At 37.5% G+C, this 26,577-nt stretch overlaps 2 protein-coding genes and 1 long non-coding RNA gene across 4 annotated transcripts in view; 1 reads left to right on the forward strand and 2 right to left on the reverse strand.

Moving 5' to 3' along the window:
* Positions 1 to 26,577, forward strand: part of LOC105668872 (uncharacterized) — a 66,334-nt gene that overhangs the window by 20,873 nt on the left and 18,884 nt on the right. The window lies entirely within an intron of this gene.
* Positions 7,971 to 14,357, reverse strand: PPO2 (Prophenoloxidase 2). Its single transcript, XM_067349494.1, has 9 exons — positions 14,098 to 14,357; positions 13,500 to 13,692; positions 13,010 to 13,233; positions 12,277 to 12,479; positions 11,300 to 11,717; positions 10,809 to 10,937; positions 9,802 to 10,129; positions 9,255 to 9,487; positions 7,971 to 8,978 (listed from the first exon to the last, which is right to left on the reverse strand). The coding sequence occupies exons 1-9, from the start codon at positions 14,209 to 14,211 to the stop codon at positions 8,733 to 8,735; spliced, it is 2,088 nt and encodes a 695-aa protein (XP_067205595.1). The 5' UTR covers positions 14,212 to 14,357; the 3' UTR covers positions 7,971 to 8,732.
* vex (somatomedin B and thrombospondin type 1 domain containing protein vexed) lies at positions 15,129 to 26,417 on the reverse strand. 2 transcript variants are annotated; one of them, XM_012361511.2, is made up of 6 exons: positions 26,260 to 26,417; positions 25,468 to 26,034; positions 20,699 to 20,899; positions 20,158 to 20,236; positions 19,284 to 19,357; positions 15,129 to 17,098 (listed from the first exon to the last, which is right to left on the reverse strand). In XM_012361511.2, the coding sequence occupies exons 2-6, from the start codon at positions 25,718 to 25,720 to the stop codon at positions 16,731 to 16,733; spliced, it is 975 nt and encodes a 324-aa protein (XP_012216934.1). In that variant the 5' UTR covers positions 25,721 to 26,034; positions 26,260 to 26,417; the 3' UTR covers positions 15,129 to 16,730. The 2 variants fall into 2 exon arrangements, with proteins under 2 accessions (XP_012216934.1, XP_012216933.1); XM_012361510.2 differs by having other exon boundaries at positions 26,254 to 26,417.

The raw sequence follows: 26,577 nt of genomic DNA on the forward strand, positions 1-26,577 counted from the left end.
AAAGTTTTTCCATTATTCGTAAAAGCGTATATCTACGAAATGTAACGCTCACGGCTCACACTGGATGGCCATCGGACTAACCATGTTACGCAATGGACCGATTACGAAAGCGATATTATGGAGAAATGGACGGCCACTGTCTGATGGCGGTGGCTACATGTGGGAAAAGTTTCAATCGGGATTACGAAATATCGCGCGAATTAATGTCGCGCGCTGAACCATCCCGACACGTTGCAGCGATATTTCAATTGCTCGGCTGATATCTACTTCGTCGAACGGGATTTTCCATCGACTCGTTTTGCTCGTTGCACTGTTAATATTACAAAGTTCATTGCACGCGTGAGGTGTGCTGATAATATTAGCTTTTCCTCTTAATTATAATTATACATACAAAGTGTTTCATTTTTTTTATAATTATAAACGATAATTATTTTCGACGAATCTAAAGATGATTTTCTCTTCGTACCGAAGACTTCAAGTACGGAAATGAACTTCTAGTTTATAGAAAACTTCTTCGGAAAAGAAAAAGATCAAACAGGGAAGGAAGAGATGAAATTTTGTTACTTTTGTACACTTGTAAAGTCTAAATTACTATGACTTTTTGCTTACCATTCCATAGAATTCAAAGACTGTTCAGAGACACTTTACGTCTCTATTTTGTAACAACTATCACTCTTGACAACTTGGCATTTCAATTGAGAAGACATAATTCACGCTTACGAATAACAATACAGACAAAGTATATTACGAGGACGTGTAGTGGATAAAAATGATCAGATGTGTGAACAATATACTCTGTATTTTTTCTCTTTTTTTCTCACCGAAGAACGACGGAGTAAACGATTTCCCGACACGTACGCAGCAATATTCGCTGGCTTGGCCCTTTTTTCCCACATTTTGATATGTGTCAGCTCATCCTGCAGACGATGGACCGGACAGAAAAAAAAAGCAACGCTACGGACGATAAAAGGGAGAAGAAGCTGCAGAGAACGGCGATTGGCAACAACGTCGGGCTTCAATAAGTGTCCGCGTTCGCTACAATAGCTGCTACAACAAAACGCAACTATAACATATCACGTTATTAACACCCGACTGCCGTGATTAAATACGGGATTTCACGCCTTTACGCCGCAGCAGAAAATTAAATTCTCCAGTAATTAATTCTCGTTTACCGGGAAGGATATAACGTTCATTCAAATTTTGTCACCACCGTTGAAAGAAAAAAATTATATTATTTCTTTCACCAGTTTATGAATAATTATGATCAAAATACTTTTGCACAATCGTGTTGAATGTCATAATTATTTACATCAATTAGAAAAGAAAATAAATTGTAAATATTTTGTTGTATTCGAATTCCGAATAAGCAAAAGTAACCATATCCTATTAAATTAAGCATCTCCGGTTATATCCAGCTTCATTATCCGAACAAACTCGGATACCAAACTAATATTCGTGCGGTTATATGAATCGACTAAATTACGGGCTAAGGTAGAACATTGATGTGTAATACGAGATCCTCTCTAATCACTTTTAATTTATTTCTAACCAAATATTTATATCATTTATTTGAAGTCTCTTATTTTCTAAATAATTAATACACATATTGCACAAAAAGAAAGAAAAATATTCTTAAAATTATCTCCCAAAAGAAATCGCTTCTATTCTGAGACTTTCTGACTTTCTTAATTTTTCTAATTTTCCATTATCATCTAAATATTGATATCTATCTGGTGTGAATGATGAAGTAGCTAGATAAAGCATCGACACTTCGATCTCACCGAAGTATCATAAACACGGTTCCATCTACATACTCCAACTTCATATATATTGCTTGCCCACTTTGTCCCGTGCGGGAAGTCTCCCAGAAGGCAGGACGATCTAGTCGATCTAGGGCAAAGATCATCGTGGCCGGTAAAAGGGTATGAAAGGGCAGAAGCGGTGGGATTCGAGGTGCTCGGTTTTCCCCCGTAACTGTCGTTGCAGTTGCGACGTAATCGAATCGAAACTATAATAACTTTGTCCCGAGCGCGGTACCTGGCGGTAAACTCGATTTATCTCCGAGAGGAGCCGACGACAGTCAGGGTCGGCCGGTGCGAGTGACGAAGAAGGACCGAGGAGGTGCAGCAGTCTGTGCCGGAACGATCGATAGCCACGGTGGACCGATTCCCCAGTATTTCCCTATCCTTTCAGTTACGGCCTCGCGGAGGCGCGGGAACACGTCATCGTTGTCAGATTTTATGGCTTATAAAATGATGGTCGGCAACAAAAAGCCTTGGTTCCCTGAGAGGAAGGTGGAGAACAGATTTGCTTTTGATTCTTGTCATTTGCCATTTTACGCCTTGCGAAGCGTTTACGTCGTTTCATCCGGCGTCAAATGTGATAGGAAATTGGAAGACATTGATCGATATATTGTTACTTTTCTTTTACACAAGAAATGGTGTAAAAGATCAATCGAAAATTTCAGGAAAGTATGATCGAATATATGTACTCTGAGAAGAATTTGAAAAGATTCATTTTCAGTCATTTTTATCTAAAAGATTCGCGCCAACCTTTTTTGCATTAAAACAACTGCTGTTCTAAATTTAACTATTAATATTTATGATCGAGAAAAAGAGTAAGCGATTTTACATTATGCATTGTAACGGTATATACCTGTTGGGTCGATAAATTTGTTTCTTATTTATATCGCCTCGTTGTTCCTCGAAGAAAATATTTCTTGCAAACAAGATTTAAAACCATTTATTATGATAAACATTTCAATACAACATCCTATGTACTAGCGACACAGGAACGATATATATATTGTATATATATTGATGTGCTGAAAATACATGACCTTGGCCAAGGGTCGTGGAATAGGTAGGAAGTTAAATTATGTATAAAAGATGTATCGATAGCGACCTTCTCTTCGAAAATTTTCAAATCAAATTCCATTCTTAGTGAAAATTTAATGGAAGGAAAGAACGATGAATTAAGTTTGAAGAAGCGAACTCTGTTTTAACAGACGCTTCATCATGTACTCTCTGCTTTAATTAGGAATTTTATTAATTAATATAAAAAATTCAATGTGGAAAATTAAGAAATTGAAAGTGTATGGAGTTTTTACTCTCATACTTTTTAAACATCTCAACTACAAATAAATGACAAAATGTAAGGATTTTACCGTAAACTTGTAGAGAACGAATTTTTCACGATAAGTTAAGGAGAAAGCGGCCGTGTGGGTCAGCCGGGATAATACTTTGACATCGCCGCGTAATATATGTGAATGCTAACCGCCGTATCCGACAAGGGGAGGAGGGGGGTCAGAAGAAGGCAACGAATGGCCGAAGAGATATGATCACCGGATAAAAAGTTCGGCTGGGGACGATGGGTTTCCGTCTCGTTGCCATAAAAAAGCTGCGGTATTCAATAAAAGCGGAATAATTAACGCCGTCGTTGCACGTGTGCTCGGTGATAAATCTTCAAGTTATATTGGCGTCTGGAAACTATGCGGATACCTAACAGAGTTTAACTTTAACGATTAACGCGCCAACGTGACTATTCGCTTTCGACCGAATGAGATCGGAATCGAGTCGTCAAGCTCGAACGGGGATATAATTATTACTTGTAACGAACAGAGAAAGAGCGTAAACGGCTTGCGTAAAATATCAACTCTCCGAGGCGACGGGCGCGGAAATAATAGGATACGCGTTGAAAGAGCCCATGTAAAAACACGGAAAATAATTATATTTTGCAATCGAGATTCGTGAAGCTGTTTATTACGCGATGCAAATTATTTGGTAGGTACAATAGAAAGAAAGGCGTGTCATATTTGTATTTCATTATAATCTTAATTTAATTTTCATCGTATGGTTGAATAAAATATAATTAAAATCTGTTGTTTGTTAAAGTAATCTAATTGCATCAAAATATTGTAACGTTTAATTACAGCGGATATAATTATGTGCATGTGTGCATTTGGTTCTACAAATATTATTCGCTAGGTTTCGTGCGTAGATAGAGTGTACAGGAATTACTCGGTTCACCTACGAGGGGAGCCTAAGCGTAGCTGATGCTGCAGAGAGCGGAAAGTATACAAACTCCAAACTATCGCGTTGCATGTCATTACTCCATCCAGTTAGCTATGTGCAGCGTATGATTAACGGGGTGATAATCCTGTTTAGAAATTCTTTGAGAGTCTGCAGAGTGTAATTACGGATTTTAATGAGCTTTCCGTAAATAAGACTATGATTCTCTTTGAACATTTAAGACGATCTCTGTCATTCTCATTCTTCCCACGTCCATTTTCCATAAGCAAAACTATCTCCCATTATAAAAAAGCTATCTCCCATTCTTTCCTCCGTAACAAATGTATCGAGATGCGAGCGCGCATCATCCTTTATCCCGTCTAATGCTGCTGGGAAATTTGTATTCCCAAAAGCAGCGAGATCGCGAAAGATAATGGCTGAAGCCTATTAGGACGCCGTATCAAGGCCTTATTGAGTACAGCAATCTTATTCAAGACATTAAATATATTCGAACAGATAGATAGGCACAACGTTCCGCGGTAATGGAAATGAAACTTCGTAATGTATAAATTCATATAAATGTATAATTTCTCCGTTATATCCCGGCTAATATACATTGCTGTGAGCGTACGGAAATATTGCGGAATAATTATTACCGCGCCGCGGGTGTCTGACGCACTTGACGTGACTTTTGCAAACGCAGTAAAGTTCGAGTTTGATAATAGGTACACTAGGCTGGTTTCCGTTGCTTGCGCGCGTCGACTCTCCTCCGGCATCGTCAAACTTAACAAGCACTCGTCTATAAGCTCGCACATGCCGCGCGCGTGTACCTGAAAGGTGGTTTGCGTGTACGTGCGTGCATGCGAGCGTTACGGGCAAACAGCGCTGCGCGACTACGACGCTATTAATTAGGTTATGGAAAAACGCGGTTGGTTCCAACAAACGAATATATATATTAAAAATAAGTAATTATATTTCAAATCAACTCTGAAATAAAAATTAGCAAATAAAATTAAATAACAAAATTAGATTATATTTTGCCGTATTATAATGATTAGAGTCGCAATTTTTTATTACTATATATTTTAATTAATAATTAAAAAATAAATATAATTTTAGTAATCGAAAAGTTTAAAAATTTAAATAAATATGTACAAGGATAAACAAAATTATGAATCCAATCAAGTGCGGTGCGCAAATGAGAATTTTTCTGTTAAATGAATAGTAATGTTAATTGTATCCGTAAACGACAATTGAGCATGTAATGTATGCGGAAGCTCGGGACATATGGCATTAATAATTATTATCTGCGCAACAAACTAAATAGTCTATGATATTATTTTGTTAAACAAGTAACACTAGCATTAAAATACCATTATTTGCGGTAGTAATCCCTCGAGTATGATAAGGCTTAATGGCCGATTATCTCACCATTAGCGTACACGCGGCTACAAATTGTATGCACACACAGCATGCGGCACTAATTGCTCCGAATTAAGGTGCGTTCGTGACGGGGAAGGAAGCAGTCTGATGTTCGCCAGAGTAACGAGACGTACGCGATCACCTTCACCGGTCCTTTCTGTCTCCCTCTAGAGTCACAGCGCGTAGTAATCGATATCAGAAAATTAGTTGGCCAAAACACAAAGAAAAAAATTAAATCTGAACCTTAGCAGTAATTTAAGTGAAATAGATAATTATTTTTCTTTTTTCAAGGAATGAAAAATAGTCATCACGAGATAACGGCCTCGTTATTATTTCTCCCGAAAATGACAAAAATTATTTTTTTTTTAAATTAACAATTTCGTAAATTAGTATTTCTAAAGATTTAATAATGGCATTTTATGAACAAAATCTAGTGCAGCGATATGTAGTTGCTGTATAATTAATACAAATTAATTGGCTTTACGTTTTAAGTTAAAGGACGAAACCTGCCCTTCCTTTACGAAATGAGACGTGTACACGATATGACTACGTTCATAGCCGTTTCATAGACGCTCGTACTCTAGTTTTATATACGTCATAAACGTAACATCTCGTCTCGCGGAATCTCCTTGAATAAGGAAAATGGGCGTTCGCAATAAGGAACTACACTTTTAACCAAGAAGATTATTTATCTTAACGATTCCTTCATTACGTACCCAGCATCAGTGCGTCATATAGACGTACATATGTATTTATATGTATGCTCCCCAAAATTAACGGGTGAATGACTAGATATTGAATTGTATGTTCCGTCCCTAAATTCACTTTGGCAAATCGCTGCAAACTGTAGTAAATGGTTCCATCGTAACTTACAAAGGTAAAGAGGAAGTTGTTACGAAATGCAAATGCATGTCCAAGTGCACCGGACATTTGTTTACTTGCAGAGTCCCTCTGATGAGTTTCGTTTCGACCATTTCTATCTGATACATCTGGTTTCAAGAACAAGTGACGTAATAGTGAAAAATTGTTCTCTTCCAGCATATTTATTCAAAACTATTTTGTTTTCTTTATTCGCTACTGTGAATACTTATTCGTATATATTCACAAAACATTACACACTCAATGTATTATCTGTACAAAGAAAAAGTAAAAAACCGCTAGAAAAAAGTTATTAATTTAACTCTGGATGAAATGGTTTCTATCTTCATTTTTTAAAAAGAAACATTTTTTTTTATTTTTACACTAACTTAGTATTTAATGTTTATCAAATGTGCTTTAATTTTATTTTCAAAAGTTAAAATGTCTGCAATTTCCGCTTCCGCTGTTCCATCTCTTCAGTTCAAAAACGACTTCATTACCGCAACCGTCACTGTTGCCCATTTCCTCTAACTTCCTCTTTCATCTTTGAACGTTTGCGCATACATCACACCGGAAAGTTCAAAAATAACATTTGAACAAAACCATAATAGTGTCCTTTAAATTACATTCAGCAGGTGACAAAGAGCTGAAAATTATGTCTTCTCACTTACTGAACAAAAAACACGAGTGAAGCGCGTTGTAGCATTAAATTATATATGCAATAAAAAGAAACATTTAAATTTTACGGTGGTTCAAGATTATAAAAATCCTGAAAATCATAAAATTAAAAAATCTTAACGTACAATTTACTACATTTCTCACAAGTAATAGCTTTTTTTACAACGCCATTAAATTAAATCTCTGAACAAATCAACATACACGAAACGTGCATTATCGTCACTGTACGTCACTTGAAATGCAACGCGCAATGTTGTCACAGTTAATCACGTCTTAGCGCGGTAACAAATAATTCCGGTCCTTCGATTGCTGCCTGCAGGCAGAGTCGGTATATCCAACGGTTCGTATGTATGCTCGTGTGAAACGGAATCCTTGAATAAGCGCGCGAGTGATATTAGGGATAGGGACGACGCTTAAGCGACGGTCGTAAGCGTGTATCTATCTTCGTCCGACCGTTCCTACTTCTACCCCTCGCGGGAATAAATCCACGTCCGTCTAGCTGTGAACTAGCAGAAACAAACGCGTGATAAATGCATTTGGGGGAGAGAACAGGACCCGCGTGAAAAGCGCGCAACATTTTGGATATGTATGAGAGCGTTGGCTGCGCCGGTTGATAGAGCTGCTGAGTAATTTTACTAAACTATGTTAATTAGAAACTAGATGACGCGATGTTATTTCCAACTCTTTCGCTAGCATTGCTATAATAAATTTTCGTTAATGAGACAAACGTGAAAAAAATGTAATAAAATTATTTTAAATTAAATATTTTGAATTTATTTTATGCAAAGACATACACACATACACGCGAGAATACAAACACACACGCACATCTGCCGCGTTAGTAAAAATTAATCACGATATTGATGAAAACCTTAATTACGACAGAACTTGAAGTATTTAATTAAATCATTTACACTGTTCGCCGCGTCCGTATACTCGAGACATCGTCGCCCGTTTTCAACACCGGTAATACGATAAAAGGGTTAAAAAGAAGCGCGCATCTAATTTGCATAGTCTGACTTTATTTTTATTTTTTTTTGCTTTTTTACATTTGCTGCTTCCTACAATCTAGTTCCCGTAATGCGGGTGAAACGAGAGAAAGGAGACGAGAAAAGCTTCGCTTGGGCGTTCAAGACACGTCTTTGTCCTTGTTTTTACGCAAAAATACATTTGTTAAGTGGTACTTATTACTCACGCGAATTGCGAAATCGTAAATATAGAAATCTCTATAAAATTCTCCAAGAAAAACTTCAACGTGATTTACAAATTTACAATAAACAATTCACAAAATTAAATTAAAGCATACTTAAGTACTACCAATTAACTCATATTTATATAAGTGGTTACTAAAATATCCTTAAAAGAAACATAGGTAAATGTTAAAGAAATCTGTAAAATGATTAAAAATATGGAGTAAAGTGTACGGAACAGCGAGAATCGATAGTAATTTCACATGGGAGTTTTAGCAATTACTCGTATAAAATTGTGCATTCCTGCGCAACGGAAAAGTCTCTCGGATAATCTTTCGTCATTGAAATATAGAAATAGCCCAATTCTGATTTTTGCCCGTCTCCCGCCCCGCCGCCAGCTATTACGGCGTTCGTCATCCAAGGATATAGACTTGATCGGACCGTGTCGCACCCTCCGCGCGATTCTCCAACGGATATTGCAAGGATCGTGAGCATGCGGTGCGGGACTGGCTGAAATTCTCCTCCGCGGAAATGCGCGAACGGCCCAGCGTTATGATCGGGTCAGTCATCAGATTCAGGCGAAGGTAAGGGTGTTGCTCATGCTTCCGGATCGCGTTTGCGGCTGCACCGTGTCCGTGTGACGAATTGTGATCTGCGCAACTGCCATGTTACCGGTCAGAAATTGGGCCAGGGTCTCAACGCCGGTGCGGGCTCGACGATCGAATGGATAGCCCATCGGTCGCGCGTCCGGATACTTGCGGTCCCGCAGGCCGCAGTAGCTCGCCGCGTCCTTGCATCCAAGCGATTCATCCTGCTCCACCTATACGCGTCACCGCGTGATGGCAAAGCAATTCCTTTAGCGTGTTGTCTTTTTTCCCCTCTTTTTGGTTTTTTTTTTTTTTTTTTTTTTCTGCTCCGGAAGTGAAGTAGCGCGAACGCCTTCCCGTGTACCGGAACGTCGCCGTTCCGTTAAAAAAAAAAGGAGAAAAGGAAGGGGAAAAAAGAGAGAAAGAGGAAGGGCAGAGGGTTTCCATCACCTGACACACCGTAAGCTCTTAAGCGCCGCGAGAGCCCGATAAGTATAAAAAGTACTCACCGCGTCACCGGTGTAATCGGATATCATGATGAAGAGGTCCATCGGGAATCCTTCCTCCTTCCCCTTAGGTACCAGCATGTGCTGCGGCCAGCCGCACCCGCAGAAGTTGAACTGGTCGAGACTATCGCCGCCGATTGGTCTGTTCTCTTCGAGATTGCGGAACGTTCTCTCGAACGGTATAGTTACTGAGGACTCCGTTGATCTACGTTCGATAGTGTTCTGTCCCGGTTTCACTAAAGATAAGCAAGCGAAATGTATTTCGTGAAATACGGTGCAAATAGTATTAAGGCGCTTAATCGAGTGGACGTACTTTTAAAATAGCAAAATATACTTATAAATTACATATATTGAGAATTCTGTGTGAAACAAAATTAATAACAGAAATCACATTTTTACTTTTTGACCGGTAAAAAAATAATCCTAAAATCTACAATGTTATAATTGTTATTAATAATATAAGAAAAAAAAATTTTATTTAATATGTTAGCACTACGTTGAGTTAGAAATTAGAAATAATAGTAACAAAATTAGTTATAATGTTACTCACACAATACAGTGAACTTGTCCATTTCAATCATGAGCTCCTTCTGGTCTCTAAATACATAAGGCAATCCGCGTTCGTCCTGTCTAGGCGCCATGAATATACGAACGGTTCCTCGGCGTGCCGCGTTATTGCGATTGTTGGCGACGATTCTGTATGTAAACTCAGCGTGATTCAGATGAGTGAATCTGGCGAGAACGGGGCCACGCGGCGTGAAATCCAAGCCACGAGACAGATCGACGTCGCTCTTGGTCCAGAAAGTCGAGATCAGATTCGGCGATTGATTCGGTGTCTGCACTCTTGCGTCCGTGATTTCCACATTGGGGAAGTTTAACTAAAGTCCCGCGAGCGAGCAAAAGAAAGCAATTAAATTGTGTGTAAAGAGTCTTACTGAAGAAAAGCACTGTTTCCTTTCACAGCCTTTCAATCCGAGATTCCACAATGAATTTAGAATCGGCCTTTTCTCGGGTATTTAAACAAAAGCTTAATTAAGAGACGCGTTATACTGTAAATGAAGGTAATTTAGCACGTAAAGATTTAAGAATGTAAAGAGGTAGTAAAACTCTCTGACTCTCAATTAATTTCAACTGGGTTTTAATCCAAAATATTTAAGCCGTATTTCAATTATAAAGCTATTTAGAGTTTAAATTTAAAAGATTACATTAGCAATATCGATTAAATTAAGTTAATAAAATCTTTATTAAAACAATCAAAGTTTTTAAAAAGACAAAAATAGACACGGTGGAATGAAAAAATACCTTGCATATTATTCACATAGAAAATTAAGGCACCATTTAGTGTGTTAGTATTTAATGAAACCGCGTGCAAAAAGATTGATAAATTCCGACGCGTCCGACGATCTCGTCGGATTAAATGGTTTAACCGTTGGCGTTTTTATCGTCGGGTGGCTTCGCGTAATTCGGGGCCGCATGGCACATGTACTTAGCGGCATTATATACTGCTAGGGTGAACCGTTGATATATCGCGGAAGCGAGACAGCTGTGCACACCCACCTGCTGTAGGGTGTACTCGGGAAGTGTATTCTTGTGCTCCAGGAACACATCGTCGACGAAAGCGTGGTATCTGTAGAAGATGGGATCTCTCATAGCGGTGGCCGGTTCACCCATGATGCTGAAAGTTTCCTACAAGGGTGTGAAAAGAAAAAAATGTCTCATTTATCATTTTAATGTAGCGTGATTGTTTACGTCAGTTTTTTTTACGCGTGAAAAATATAAATGTGCTGAGAAGTTGCGTAGTTTTCTCCACCGGAAATATTACAGATGCAGAAAAATAAGAAAAGTAATGATTGTTTTATTGTTGAAACGTCAACAGTTTTTTTAAGAACATCTATTGGGCATTAAGAAACAAAAATTATTAAAATAAAAAATTAGTAAAAATTAATTTTAATAACTCTTAATAATTTTTTATCAGTTATCATAAATTTATATTTTATCTAATATTTTTCAATTATAGTAGCATTATGACGAAGCACATATCGCATTACCAAATAACGATGATCGGGATCGTGGCAGTAAGAAATGGCAACGTGACCAAGATTGTGAAGATCCCCATAGACATTCTGGTTAGGTGATAGGATGCTAGCCTCCATAATGTTACCAAGCACATCTACGCCACCAAACTCGGTCAAAGGCACCCTTTCACCGCGGGGGTTGATATAAGCGCCGGTATGAATGGCCTCGTAAATGCGATCGCGCCATCTCTCCAGGTCCTGAAGGTCAAAGTTCAGTTGATCGACGGGACGGTTGATATCCTTGAGAACGGCGCCGGCGGGACGGGCGGGCCAAGTGCGACTCGCCACCAACGAGTCCAGCTTGGGGAAGTAACCCTCCGGGATCGGCTCGCGCCAATTGTGGAAGCGCTTCACTCGACCCAATCGGTTGCACAGACGTTCGATATTGTATCTGCGAAAAGAGAGATCATGCGGAACGCGAATAATAACACAGGGGCCTCGGAAATTCCCATCGGTCGTGCCTTAGGTAATATCCATGTGTTCAGTTATCCGATATAAATCGATGATATAAAAACTTTTATAATAATGGTGGAGAAAATCGCTCTGGAGAGTAAAAAAGTTTTACCGGTATTCGAAATTACACCTTAGAAGATAATAGTTTTCAATTAAAAAATGTTTTTATTTTTTATAATCAATTTCGAAAATTAGTACTCTGTAATTTGCACATGTTTACTTGTTTTAGCAAGTACAACAAGCATCTAAATATGCATTTATTTCTCGCGCATATCACATAATAACTTTGCACCATTGTTCTACACATAAATGCATTTCGGAATTCGTTAGTAAATGTCGAACATTGTTGGAATGCTATGTAGAATTAGGAATTTCCGCGCGATAATAACGATCGGGATCAGAATTTGATCCGATCGTCCGTAACAGCCACGTGATCTCCAAGAACAGTAGAACAAGGTATCTTGTCGACTTAGCAGCGTTTACTGGCGCGTACCTACCTGGCTTGGATCTGATGATGCATATAGTAGAATAGCTCGCCACGCCGATCCTTGTTAACAATCCTGATGTCGGTCTCAAATGGATAGACCAAATGCCAGTGCCAGTGATGAAGATTGAGCCCGATATCTTCCCGCCAGTAAGCCACGCGATGCTCTTCGTCGAGATCCGATGCTGTGTAATCCCGCGGAATTTCAATAGGCAGCTGCGGATTACGTGGGAAATGAAGCGACAAAGTAATGAAATTTTTCGCATTGCATATTAATGTAAAATAGTTCTCGTCAGCGGCTAAAATGACTGTTTTCCAAATTTGCCGCGTTACAACAATTTACACTATAATTCTCCGGCTTAGAGACTTCAGCGTGAAAGCTGAACATTGTTGGAATACTGGGCAAATTCAATAACACGATCTAAAGTATGGAAATTTCTGAAAATTGCGGTCGTACATCTAAACACGTTTTATCAGCTATATATTACGGTGTAAATTATACGTGAGCTATTCAAATTTTCCGGATGATTTATATTCATCTATAATCTTTCCACCGTCTTGTCTCACGACATTTCTCTCGAATATATGTGCATAAAAAGGATAACATAAGAAAATACTTTTCGCCACGTTTACTGAATTTACGTTCAATCATTTGGTTTATACTCAAAGAATAAGCGAGTTGGTTAATTAAGCCGCATAATCGAGTAACGGGCTTGTTGGTAATTAATACGTCGGCGAGCAAGTACCCTGGAGCCTTCCGGTGCAACGTTGGCTTCCTCCCTTGCTCGGGCAAATACGCCGCTGTCGATATACTTGTCCGGGAAAATTTCCGACAGCGGTGGTATTGGTAGATCCTTGGTATCGGGACGGTGCAGAATCGCCACCGAGAGCGCGTAAACGAACAGCTCAGGATTAACGCGGTCGCGACAGTAAACCGACACCGAAAGGAAGTCATCATAGGTTCGCATACCTGTAATACGGGCAAACACTTAGTTAATCGAGTTTGCAAACGAGACTTCAATATATGTCAATATGTTGTATAATAATCTAATTAATATTAAAAAGTACCGAGAAAATCTTAATCAGAATTATATTCTTATAAAATAAAATTTAATGCCCAAAGGTATATACATTTACATTAATATAGCTTGCAAACAAAAATAATTTGATTCAATTGATTGATTAATTAAAAATAACCGGATAAAACATAATACTATGAATAAAATTGAAACAAACCCAAGAAGATGTCGATGAGTCGCGCGGCTATTTTTCGATGCTTAGGGATAAAAAGAGAGAAGGGTTCTCGACGTCCAAGCTGGAGAGGAATGCTCAAGTCTGGTAGACTGATCTGTTTCACCGGAACTTTCAACTCGGTAGCCCCGGCGAAACGATTGAATACTTCTGGAGCCATTTGTTGTCGATTTTCAGGCTTTACAAAAAAAATTGAAATTTAAGTCCACCAACACAATACACAATACACAAAAGAATCAGGACTACGGAGAAATACTCAGATCTCTTTCTTCATTTAAATAGACTTTTGCATACGTTTGCATATTTTTGCATAGAAATATTGAAATTTAATATTGCACTTTTTTGCGAAATTTCTTTAATTTAAAATAAAGAGAAAGCAATTTAAAAAATTCTTTTATCTTGTAAAAATTTATTGTATTGTAAATTTTAATTTAGAATGACAATTTAAAGCACAACTTGCACGACTTGAAGGATTTCAAGTTAATAGACAAATATATATAGTAATATAAACTGCAGAGTAATTCTTAAAATTACGAGATTCAATATTGATACGTGACAAAAATATCAAGCAAGATTTACTCACCAAATAGTTAGCTGGTACTTGGAAAGCGACTTTGTTTTCTCCCTTGGGCACGTATACCGGCTCCGCGGGTCGATCGAACAGGTAGAGGATATCCGATTTCTTGCTTTCCGACATGTTGACCGTCAACAAGTGCGCGCACTAAATCGACAATTGCTCTAATGGCGATTAGATGACGTATGTACGCTGGAAAGCGGTATGGAAGAAAGTGAGGCTCGCGACGTTGTCGGACAACGTACTGCAAATCTTTCGGATAGTCGATCATCTGAACGCCGGCATTTATAAGAGAATCGTGAAGGAAACAGTGGTCTACTGGATGATAAACGATCATGCCTTCGAGCGACCGCAAGATCCGTACAGGAAGTACAGGATAATCCGCGTGCGAGCAGGAAGTACATGCGACGAAAACACTGCGCGTAAATCAGACCCTGTGCACAGGTTTTCCTGTTTTTAAAGGAATTCGACGGCGATTAAATTTAATCGCGTGAATCCGAAAATATATAGGTCGACGTTATTTTTTTGACAGCTTAATCACATCAAATTTTTTCGACGTTATCAACTTATTGTTGTTTTGCACAAAATATAAAATATTTATTTAAATTGAGAGTTTGATAATATATTACTGGACATCCCGAGTCAATAACACGCAACGTCACGTTTGTAATTGAATCACGACACAAATTATGACACGCTAATTATTTACGTATAAGCATTAAACATTATTATTTATATATGACATAATACAATTAATAATCTGTGATCTACGATTATAATATTTATTGAAATTTGATGTATTTAATTCAATTAAATACATAATAAAAACCTTTAATGTTATTTAAACTCTTAAATGTTTCTATATTTAATAGAAACGACGTATTTTTAAAATTAATATTTATAACGTTAAAAATTAAAAGTTAAAAAAAATTGTTTTTGCAATTTTGCCGTTATGCGAATCGGTGAGGATAAGAGAATCGACCGGAAAGGAAAAAGAGAGGTTTGTCTTGATCTTGAATTTAATTAAATTGTAACCCAGATGTGTGCAAGTGCCCTTTATTGACTGTGCTTTTACATTTTGTTCATCTCACTTCGAGAGCCTCTATCCTCTCAACACGCCGATATGTACTCATGAAGAGAAATGATGATGATATTCCGCGTACTTACAGCCGCAAGTACTAGAAACTAAAACTAATTGTTGTACGGAAATTTTATTATACACGAGATATGTTTGCAACAAGTTCGATACTTCGGGATACCGAAAATTATTTTCAAAATTTGCAGGGTGTCAAAGCTAGCGTCACTATTGAAAGCCGCAAAGATCATAAAATGAAAATTTTGAGAGGACAATTGTTTGTTTCGAAGCTTTAATAATTTTTGAATTATAAATGAGTAACAGTAATTCTGAAACACCTTGTATTTTGCATATAGAAGAACTTTTATAACATCAATGATGAAAAAATGATCAAGAGAAATCGAAGCGGTATTCTGAATATATATATTTTTTTCTCTTATGCAAGATACTGTGATAGTCATGTTATTAATAAAATACAGTTATTTATATGATTATAATAATGATAAAATCCTTTTTATTTTTGCTCGCTACGAATATATATATATATATATTTTATTATATCTATCCGACAACGCATACACAATATATTTGATTGGATGACATTCGAAGAGAAGGAGAGAAGGCGAAGGAAAATAATAAACAAATGCAACATATATACTATCAACACTCGTTCTTCTGACATTATTTCCAGAGCGTCGTGTTGCACAACAATTTATTAAATCTACAACCACAGCGCAAATCATAAACCTAACGTCGCTTCTATCGATTATCTTACGGTTTCCCTCGAAGAGTGTCAAGGGAATAAGAAAATTCACTGTCTCCCGATGAGGGAGACCTGCGACTACCTCACGAGCCTGCGCTAATGATAAAATCGATATGATAATTATCGGGATAATGTAGACAAAATGGATCCGTACGATTACTACATCCAGTTGGAATAGAAGGAAGGGGAGCAGGGAGAAAGAAAATAGAATAGATTTTATTCCGTGTTTTAGAGCTTTTCAATTCTCTCAGAGAACGTAATATAAGAAGAATTTGCATCGAGGATAATTAAACAATGAAAAATAAAAATTAGCGAAAATAAAATAAAAAGAATTAAATATAAATGATAATAAAACCAACTATTTTAAAACGTGGCATTCACTGCAAAGATAATTTCTTTGGTTTTCACCGACCTGGAATCAATTTTTCTTTATTAAATGTTATCTCTTTTTACAAAATGGTTGATATTAAATACTGTGATTTAATTTTCAAATAAATCCCATTAAAGAGAAATTTATTTAAACTTAAATAAAATGTAAAAAAGGTTTTGCTATATATAAAATTTTTAAATTCTACTTGCATTAATTCGAAATACATATTTCGATATTTTTGTTGCGCAAGAATTGATTCTAAATTTCTCAAAGGATTTATCCATGAAGAGATTGTCACGGTTTTACAATACATCCTGTGTAATAATAGACGTAAAGATAGACTGGGGGAGGGGGGGAAGAGAGAGAGAGAGAAAGGGAAGAGATCTTAGTGCGAATGACACTCGCGGGAGCTGCGACACAGCCCCGGAGAACATTCATCGTTCCGCGACGGCGGCATCGCGCCTTCTTCTTTTACTTCGCTTCCGTCGCCTGCCTCTCCGTCGTCTTCTCACGACTTTATCCGCACTGCTGACGGCGGCATTGGTAATCGCACCCCTGCGACTTCGATCTCGGAATAGCTGCGAGGTGTGCGGTGGCATTCGACTCGATTGCGCGCATCGCGGATCGTGACAGTCCACAAGGAGCCGCGAATCGCTGATCCACTTGCCGTGGCAGGTCGAATTCGTTGATCGGCCGCGCCGATTGTCGCCGCCAGTGATGTCGGCCGACAGTTTCCACCTGCCGATCCCCACGTATTTGTCCAGGCTCTCGTTACCGGGACGTTCCACGCAGATCAGCGAACCTGCGACGATTTTAATTACTTACCGCTTTTGCTTTCGCTCGACGGCGTGTAAATATAATAATTGTACGCCATTCTGCTCAACGGTTCGTATATTATAAGGCTGCTTTTACTTCTTCGGATGAATAGAGCGTTCTTAACACAGTTCTTGAATTTTTTTAGTCTCTTTTTAGCAAAAATTTGCACCATTTAATTATTAATAATTCTGACAAATAGTCCATTAGATTTGCAAATAGATATTACACACATAACATTCAACTGTACATGCAGTTATAGGAAAGTGCATCAAACTGTATATCAAGTTTCATATACAATATACTATATGGAGTTGTCGTGAAATCTAGATTTACATGTATTATAAGTGATATTCACGTGGCATTCTAAGTATTAATATTATAAAATTTTAACAAACTTTTAATTTATAATTTTTTAATTATATATTCTGTCGATTTTAATTAAACATTTAATAGCTTCTTTATTAATAATTGATAATTTCTTGAAAAACGTGATGCAATATCAGATAAGTGACAAATATCTCATTATAATTTGTTTTCCGCCTATAATTATAAGAAGCGGAGCGAACTAGATAAAAATACACGAAGTAGGAAAAACAAGGCGATTAATTTAGCAGCGACACAAAGATAGTAAGTAAGTTGTTGTCAAAATAACTTGCTTTCGTCCGCAGATTTCCGTGTTCGTGGCTTATCTACGCAAGATACGTCGCCAGTAGGAAACAACCGTTATCTGCACCACCGCATCCACTCCATCCGGTCGATTCCTTCGCGATAGCAGCCGTCATAGAACATCGTCGCGGCAGCCACGCTCTAATTTACATGACGTTACGTAGCGCAGCCGTGGCGCACGTTAATTGAGACTAGATCGAGTCGCTTCATTTCCACGTTGGCGGCGCGATTCATCATTATACGAATTTAGTATTCAGATTTTGAGGAGTTTAGGTGCATTCCCTGGAAAGCTCTGCCTTATTATGCAATTTTACAGAAAAATACCCGTTTTTTTAATGAAAACACGCGCATGTTCTTTAATAGAGGAAACAATTCTAATTGCAAGAGATTTATTGCTATTTTATGTCATCAAATTAGATGAAATATTCAGCATGGAAACGTTCGTATATGCTGTTCCGCAAAATGTAATTATATCATATGCTCGAGCAAAGGTTTCAAGTTGCATTTCAGTCGGAAGCTTTGAAGGTTATATATTTTTCACAAGGAATTAAGTGCCTTTTTACGGTAATGTACATATTTATCAATTTGCAAATATGAACGTACACTCGCTCGAGTTTCGTGTCTCACGCGATGTAAATGAGAATATCAAAAAGTTGAAATTAATATTGCGAATTTGAAACTCGCGAGGAACGTGGGCTAAGAAATCTTACTTTTATCATGATGTCGGACAGCTCAGGCTTGTAAGAGAGAGCGGACTTACGCGGAGCGATAATTTTTCGCTTGAAGTGTAATCCCAAGTTTTACATCTCACGGATGCGCACCGTTTTTTTGTAAGAAGACAGAAGTCTATTGTCCCTTTGAAGCGTTATGGTCGCAAAAACTTGAACACGCGCGACAAGGACTTAGCTGCGAAAAGAATGACTGGTATGCGGAATATCCGCCATTGTTTTTCCTTCTCCTTGATGCAATATATAGGTACTTTGTTTTTATAAGTTTTATAAGCTCCTCAGTTTTACTTAGCATCTGACATTCATTCTTAACGTGAAGGAGCGGCTCAAAGTTTTTGATTTCTTGCAGCGTTTTAAGGAGAGAAAAAACGAAACGTATGATTTATGTAATATTAAGAATTATGAAGATTTCACGAGTTACAGTTTCTAGCAATGCTTTGTTCTTTAATTAAATTTATATAGATTTTATTCAAGAATTTATAATTTCTGGTTTAATTTAAAAAATGGAAAATTAATATTAAAAATTTCAAATATTTATGACAAATTCTCATCTAATTTTCATTCAAAATAAAATTAATATAAATTCTATTACAAAATCTCAAATCGAGAGAGAAAACGCATGAATTCTAAAATATTCTATATATTTTTTTTTCATATTCTTAATATCTTAATATCAGATTTGCTCTCGATAATAAAAATGGCATTCTTTTAAATGAAACTTCTTTATCCAATTAAGATTAAGATCAGACATCGCAACGCGAGCGCACTTATACAAACCTTCTGAGAGCAAATCCGAAATCCTGCTGCAACCCCGCGAGACGCGCACAATGGTGAAAGCAACGCAGCTGCCGCTGAAACGTGCACAATATCGTTTTTATATTACAGATTGTAAAGCCTCAATCAAAACGGGTTCTCCAACGTGTTTTCTTGTTAGCCATCACAGTGCGCGCATGATATGATAGCCCAAAGGGTTCTATCGGCTGCTCTGTAACTTGCTTTACCCGTTCGACAACATCATAGGGGAATTTCGATACTGCGACACGTTGTTTGCTACGTGTTTTGTAACAGGTTGGAGGATGTGTCAAATTAGATCCTCGGCATATTGGCGATTCCATTTTCGATAAAATAGTTCGAAATGAAAGAAACTTATTTCTTGCGAAGTTGGAAGCAAAAAACCCCTTTTAACGAAATTGAATTCTGATGCTCGATTGCGAAGGTAATGAACTTTGAAAATTAAGGCCGCCAACTAATAAGTTACGCGCGAACGCTCCGCGCCATCAATAATGCACAAAATGCGATTGAAAATTATTAATTATGTCATTCGGATGCACAATATGATGAGTAAAAGAATAAATGCATTATATGTTAAAGTATTAAAAATGTCATATCTCGCAACGAATATTGCAATATTATTTCGTTGTTACGTTTTTAATTGAATGCACAGTCAGAAGAATAAGGAATAATCTCTATTATAATGTAAAACAAATATTTACTTTATCTGCAAGCAAATCCGACACTGTTTCTATTTTTACACTGCACCGCATCAAGAGAACGGGAAAGACATTGTTTTCTATTACGCGAATTGGAAACACGTGCGGCAAATCGCATTTCGCGCGAACCAAGACTAAACGCGGGGGCTTGACCTACCTACCTTTTATCGATGATCCTATCCTTGATCCTTACGTCCGTAGTGTTGCCATCGCCCGGAAAAAGTGCAAGAAGCGTCACACCTGCGGCAAATGAAAGGAAATCGCCTAGGATCGGGGAACAGACGTCAAGAATTTCGCGTCGCGGTAAATACAATCGGGGATAAGTCGTGTGTGGTTCTAAAGTCTCTAGAAGAGAGAAATGCTTGGAAAATGTCGAACAGCACGTTCTATCGGAAATTGTGAGGCGCGAGGAAGAGACTAGAGAAGAAAATAATTTATTTTCTTTCTTTTACTTCGATTTTTTTCTATTGAAATTTAATCTCGAATTTATCTCGTGAAATCTTAGTAACTATTAGAGGAAAAATTCTTAGTTTTTTTTATTTAGTGCAAAAGTAAAATGAAACGTCATAATTTCAACGAATTATTTTATGCGAGTCAAGCGCGTCTGAAGATTAATTCTCACTGTTTTCGAAATGCCGCACTTGAATTGAAAAGCAACTTATCCACCGCCTTATCTCTCGTTCGAGATAAATCGACACTCACTCTTAGCGTGCGGCTGCGAACGAATTCCGGCGTGACATGTCTGGAAACTGCGGCACGTCCTGACCTGGTCCAGGCGGGGACAGTGCTTTCCGCCGTTCTTCTCTGAGATCTCGATCAGCCGGCTGCGCCTTTGAGTGCCACTTCCGCATCCGTTATCGCACGGACTCCATGGACTCCATTCGCTCACTGCACAGTCTACCACTATAAGAAAAGAATGAGACTGGCGTTAAGATCTGACCGTCTGGTCGTTTCTTGCAGAGAAAAGATAAAATGGTCCCGAAGCTGCCACTGGTAGAATGCGATCGACAAATCGATAGTAAGACACTCGGAAAACGTGTCGTTTAAGTTCTCTTCTGATTTCTTTTAATTTTTGTGAATATCTAACTCGAATTTTTTACAACATGCACAAAATGCTATGTGATTGTAATTAATTCTCCCTTTAAATGCAAGAAATTGTAGCTTATATTTAAAGGACATGTGTGTTCCAAAAGGAGTGGAACAGTCAAACGCGTTATTTTGCCGACCTTTTACGCAGCGTACAAAAGGCAGTCCGCAAGAATGGCGATTTACGAACGTCCCTTCGCAACGTTTTGCCGTGCATTGTTCACATCATCGTTATATCGGCAGGAAAACGAAGGGACATTTGAGGTGGGCAAAAATGCGATAAATGTGTCGGCAATCACCGATGCTCTTCGCCATTGAAGAGAACACATGAAATACGGGAGATGAAAATTCATTTAAAGTGTCGTTGTTTCACATTGCACGAAGCACATTGAGAATAAATGTCGTGACATTTAAAAAATGGGACGATCAATGTGTTTATAGTTTGATGTTTAATGGAACATTCCAAATAAAATCGAAACTGTTATTACCGAATTTTTAACGTGAATCTGAAACGAGAACTGAGCAATTAACCAAATAATATTTCGCTTTTTATAACACATAGCAAACTAAATGACGTAATTCAGCTTACGTTTTTAATATGCTCTCCTTTTGTAATAAAACGTTATTGCGCGTAGCTTAAAAAGATAATTAGAGAAAAATATTCAAATTAACATTTTGCTCTTTCATTTCTTCAAAGTAAAGAAAGTAAAAAAATGAAAGCTTTTGAAAGTTGCAATGCGGAATGCATTATAAATGGAGTAAGAATGTGTATTATAATGAAGTACATGATATTGTTACAAACATTAATTTGATGTTAAATATGTTAAAACAGTATTTAAAACTGAATAAAATATTTCGGAGATAATTTTATATTTGCATTTGTGTATCGCAAATTACGTATAATTAGATAGTGAATGGCAATTATGTATTTACCGCTTCTCAATTATGTTATTAACGCAATTACAATATTTATATTTTTCACCTGCGTAAATTGCTGTATTGATATAATTATTAGTATATTTAATTTTAGCATTTTGCATTTTCAATATCTCTCGGTAATAATTTAAAGAGACATATTATACGATCAGTCGCGCGAGAACAGACGGTCGTAAATATGAGAGGAATATTTTATACAGAGTGCTTTAGCAAAGCCGCGCGGTAATATGCGAGCTGCATTTTGCATACCGTCGGTTGAGTGGTACAATAATTTATTTATTGCTTTCTTTTTTATAATTATCCAACGTACTAATTGCGGCCTATCATCGGTCTGGCCCGCCGACCTCGATCTCTGCTGGGACATGGTCACCGATCGATCGCATGCTCGTCAAACTAAATTATTTCGCGTGCCCGTCGGTCGTCGGTTCGCTGAATGCGAATGGCGAGTGACATACGTGTTGTTCGAGGTTCACCCAGCCGAGCATCGGTGTAATAGGGGAGATAATGCACGGTCACTGGCCCACAACAGTCCATGTAAGATGTCACATGTTACCCATGTACAGAGTCGAACTTCCGCAATACGCCACTCGCCCAAGCTGATACCAAATACGCTTTACATACGCGCAGTCTTCCCTTCTTCGAATTATTTCGAAAGATACAAATAATTCTCAAATATCTCGTTCAGAACATGATAAAATACTTGATATGACAGTTTTTTACGTTTCTCTTCAATGATTCAAGCTTTTAAAGAACAATCCGCGGCACAACTTCTTGTTTTAGAAGTAAAAATGTAGAAACTATTATTAGAAATTCACGTTACGTAAATAGAAATACATAAATGTTCCTTTTGTAATTTTTATATTCTATTTACGTCGTTGCAATCTAATTCGTCGATGATGCTACAAAGCATGTACATTCGCGTCTCATCTCAAGCCTACGATGGGGATAAAAATGAGATTATCCTGCTTCTAGACGAACGGCTTTGAGCCATTCGGAAAACGATTTCAACTGCAAGTACTGTACGTTACATCTTCAAGTCGGAAGGAACGACACTTCTTCTGGCAAGCGTGATAATCGCGTTCCGACATAGCTTTAGCTATACAGAATATCGAATTCCTTGCAGCTTCGCGAATGACAGAAATCAGAACATTGAAGATGAACATTCCTGATGGAAAATGCAGTAAGATGCAAGAAAATCGTTTTATTTTCTACAAATGCTCTCTTTCCTTTTTCAATCGCTCCGTGATTGCTCTACTAGAAATAACAAGCACAATAAACGTAGATTTTGTCATTGTTATTATTGTTGTTGTTGTTTAGCGAACGATTTAATCGTATGCCAGTCGATTACCTGGCAATTAAATTGGTAAAACATGGCCGTGTTAAATGAACGAGAATGTGCATTGAGTAACATTAATCCTTTTGCTGCTAACAGGCGCGTCGTTCAACGACCCATAAAATTCCAAACAATTTAAAATAACTGTGCACCAAAGTGGAAATAGCTCGACTATTTGTTATGTAAATATTGATGATGAAACCATAAACAGTACTCATTGTGAGTGACACGACTAATTATAATTATATTATCAATGACGGAAAAATATTTAATAAAATTTCTCTTTTCTCCAAGAAAAGAAATCGGAAAATGAAAACATGTTATTACATTCTTAAAATAAAAACAAATTACTTTTTGGTAATTTAGTTTTTAATTTAGTTTTAATTTAGTTTTTAATATTTAGCGCAATAAATTAGTAAACCGTATATTGTTGCAAAGTTTGAATCGTACAAGCGATCACTCGCATGTGATATTGCAAAAACAAAAATTCGAATAAATCATTAATTTATTGGCAATCCTAAATCTTTCTCGATTTATCTTATATTTATAGAATATGAAAAGATATGGTCTATAAATCGCAATGTACATCTACAAAGATATTCTTCATTTTTATGCTTTGTCGGAGCTGACCTTATGCTTTGTCGGTCAGCGTTATCAGCTTTACTTAGGGTATATAGCAGCGATATTTCTTCCGACTTCTGTGTAGGATGGTTCCCAATGGGCCATTTCTTCTAAATATTTCTTCTAAATACGATTTACACGCACATATCAATATTTACGTGCATTCTTTTTTATTTGCCTGAAGTCATTTTTGATATCCGATTCCATTCAAGTTCGAATAAATTTCTGACAAATATTTTAGTCAATTTTACTAATGATTTCTGCGAGGATTTGGTTTTTTAAAATAAAATTTTAGATTTCGAGGTTTCGAAGCTCGGTATATTACGTTGATAGATTTACGCAATCTGCATAATAAGGAGCATCAAACACACACAATACAATTGTCTGAGGCATTTATCATTTCTAGCGCTTTGGCCATGCGTGTCAGTTTCCATTACATGCAATACATCAATATACCAGGTCGATAGTCAACTAAATTTTCGTTAAATGTTGTTGATATTGCTAAAATGCAATATCAATATCAGCAGTATTTTGAGAGTCATCACGCAATTGCTTTCGCAGAAAATGGAAAATAGATATTTTAAAGACTTCATAGAGAAAAATAAATCTTATTGCGTGTTTTTTATATGAATATTTGAAATATTTATACCAAGTACATAGCAGACGAGAGAACAAAATAACTAATTCTCTATCAACAAAAGTTTTTATTGACGAAATGAATAAAATTATCCATTAACAAAACTCTAGCGCGTCCAATAACGTAGTTGCTAATATTAATTAGAAACTTCAGAGTTGACGGTAAATTACTTGGCGATTCAAAGTGACCGCAATTCGCTCGCGCTAAGATGTTAAAGCAAGTACATACGTAGGTACGTCCTTAAGATGCAATATAATCCTACTAAATCTGAGACATCTAAGCGCGTGCTTAACGCAAATTGCGCCATAAGAGAAACCATGTGCACTCGATTAATTAACATTCTATGCTATTTTCCTGTAAAAACTGTTTATTTCCTCGACGTTTTTAAATTTGATTAATTGATAGATCAAGATCTTTTATTTCACACTTTAATTTTACTGAATTTCATCGTAAAGAGTTATTGATATTTTATAAAAGACAGTCGGCAATAATTTATTATCATGAGATAATATTTTTCTTATCTGTGATCAATCTTATAGACAATTTATCTTCAATTTGTACACCTGTGTACGACACTTATACAATTTATTTTACTTTTTGCAAGAAATGTGTCAGCTTTTATTCCACAAATAAATAAGAAGTCAATAGAGACTCAACGACTAAAAAAAAAGAGTTTAGACCGCGATTAAATCTTCATAAAAAAATTAATTATTTATAAGTATTTTGATTTTCGAAAAAAGTAATTATCTGCAAGATCAAGTAGTACAATTTTTCAAAATAGATCATCTAATTGTTGATTTTTTTTATATCGCCCATTGCTACCCATAAGTTTTGCGTGCAAAATCGCCGAATACGTACCACCGCAAGTCTCCTTGAAGTCGTCGCAGCAGTCGGCGAGCTTGAGACAAGCGTGGTCGCAGTAGCACGGCTTATCGCGCGGGCTTTCGATAATCGCGTTCGGCGACTCTTTCTGTATGACGCAGCCGGAATCCCTGCCTTGACAGCAAAGCTTCGCGGAGCTGCAGCTTCCGGCGGCGGTCCCATCAACGGTCAGGGAAATTAGCGTGGCGATGACGGTCAGCCTGGCCAGCGTCGCGTCCTTCCTCCACATTCTCCTCCGAATTCCGCGATCCTGACGACCTTGCTCCGACCGCCACCAGCCACTACGACCTTGGTTGGTCCCACCAGTCGTGGAAACGCACACACGTGCCGTTAGAACTCCCGCTCGCCACTTTACAGCAACTCTTCACGCCTGCGATCAGTCGTCGACATATCGATCTATGCACTTCGTTTAATATCGTTTTTAGTTTCTGGAGGAGAATGTCTTTTCAATTTTAATGAAGTTCATGTTCGAGACTAGTTCGTATATTGTACCATTAGATTCTCGTTGCCGACGTTCACCAATCACTGACCAAAATCACGTCTCTGCAAGAAGATACTCGAATAATTAACTTTTTTTTACATCACGGACTTTTCAACAAAGTTGCAAAATAACTATTGTCTCTTAATTCATGAAGAATCATCAATATTTTTACATACAAGAATTTATAATTAATCAAAATGCTTTATAATAATTTTATTTTGAACTGTCACATTATATTTACTTTTAAATATCAGGAAAATAAAAATACAGGGAATGCTTACGAGCACCTTACGACACGCATCGGTCGGATATTCGCGACTTCAACTGCCAAGAGAAGCGAGCGGCAGGAAACAAACCCTATTCGCGCTCGACCCTTCGATGGAGGGTGTCGCGATCCAACTGAGCGTTTCAACCCCGCGAGCGCGAGAAGAGCGTAACGAGGCGCGCGCGCTACGTTGCGCCTTCGCCGACTCGTCGTCCTTGCTTTTCGTACTCGGCGCACCTCCCACGGGAACTGCAGCAGCCGGCATCTGTCCGAGCGCATGCCCGAACGAATCTCACGAGACACCACGATTTAGTGCTTGCAGCTTTTAATGGAATTTAAA

The sequence above is a fragment of the Linepithema humile genome, chromosome 2 (genome assembly GCF_040581485.1).
Source record: "Linepithema humile isolate Giens D197 chromosome 2, Lhum_UNIL_v1.0, whole genome shotgun sequence".
NCBI classification, from domain to species: Eukaryota; Metazoa; Arthropoda; class Insecta; order Hymenoptera; family Formicidae; genus Linepithema; species Linepithema humile.

Excerpts from the sequence above, each read along its gene's own strand:
- PPO2 (XM_067349494.1), bottom strand. The coding sequence starts at position 14,211 with ATGTCGGAAAGCAAGAAATCGGATATCCTCTACCTGTTCGATCGACCC. Across the intron at positions 13,234-13,499 it reads ACTCATCGACATCTTCTTGG|GTATGCGAACCTATGATGAC; the intron begins GTTTGTTTCAAT and ends CCCGTATTACAG. Across the intron at positions 8,979-9,254 it reads CCGATTACACCGGTGACGCG|GTGGAGCAGGATGAATCGCT; the intron begins GTGAGTACTTTT and ends TGACGCGTATAG.
- vex (XM_012361511.2), bottom strand. The coding sequence starts at position 25,720 with ATGTGGAGGAAGGACGCGACGCTGGCCAGGCTGACCGTCATCGCCACG. Across the intron at positions 20,900-25,467 it reads CTTCAAGGAGACTTGCGGTG|TGGTAGACTGTGCAGTGAGC; the intron begins GTACGTATTCGG and ends CTTTTCTTATAG. Across the intron at positions 20,237-20,698 it reads TTCGCAGCCGCACGCTAAGA|GTGTGACGCTTCTTGCACTT; the intron begins GTGAGTGTCGAT and ends CATTTGCCGCAG.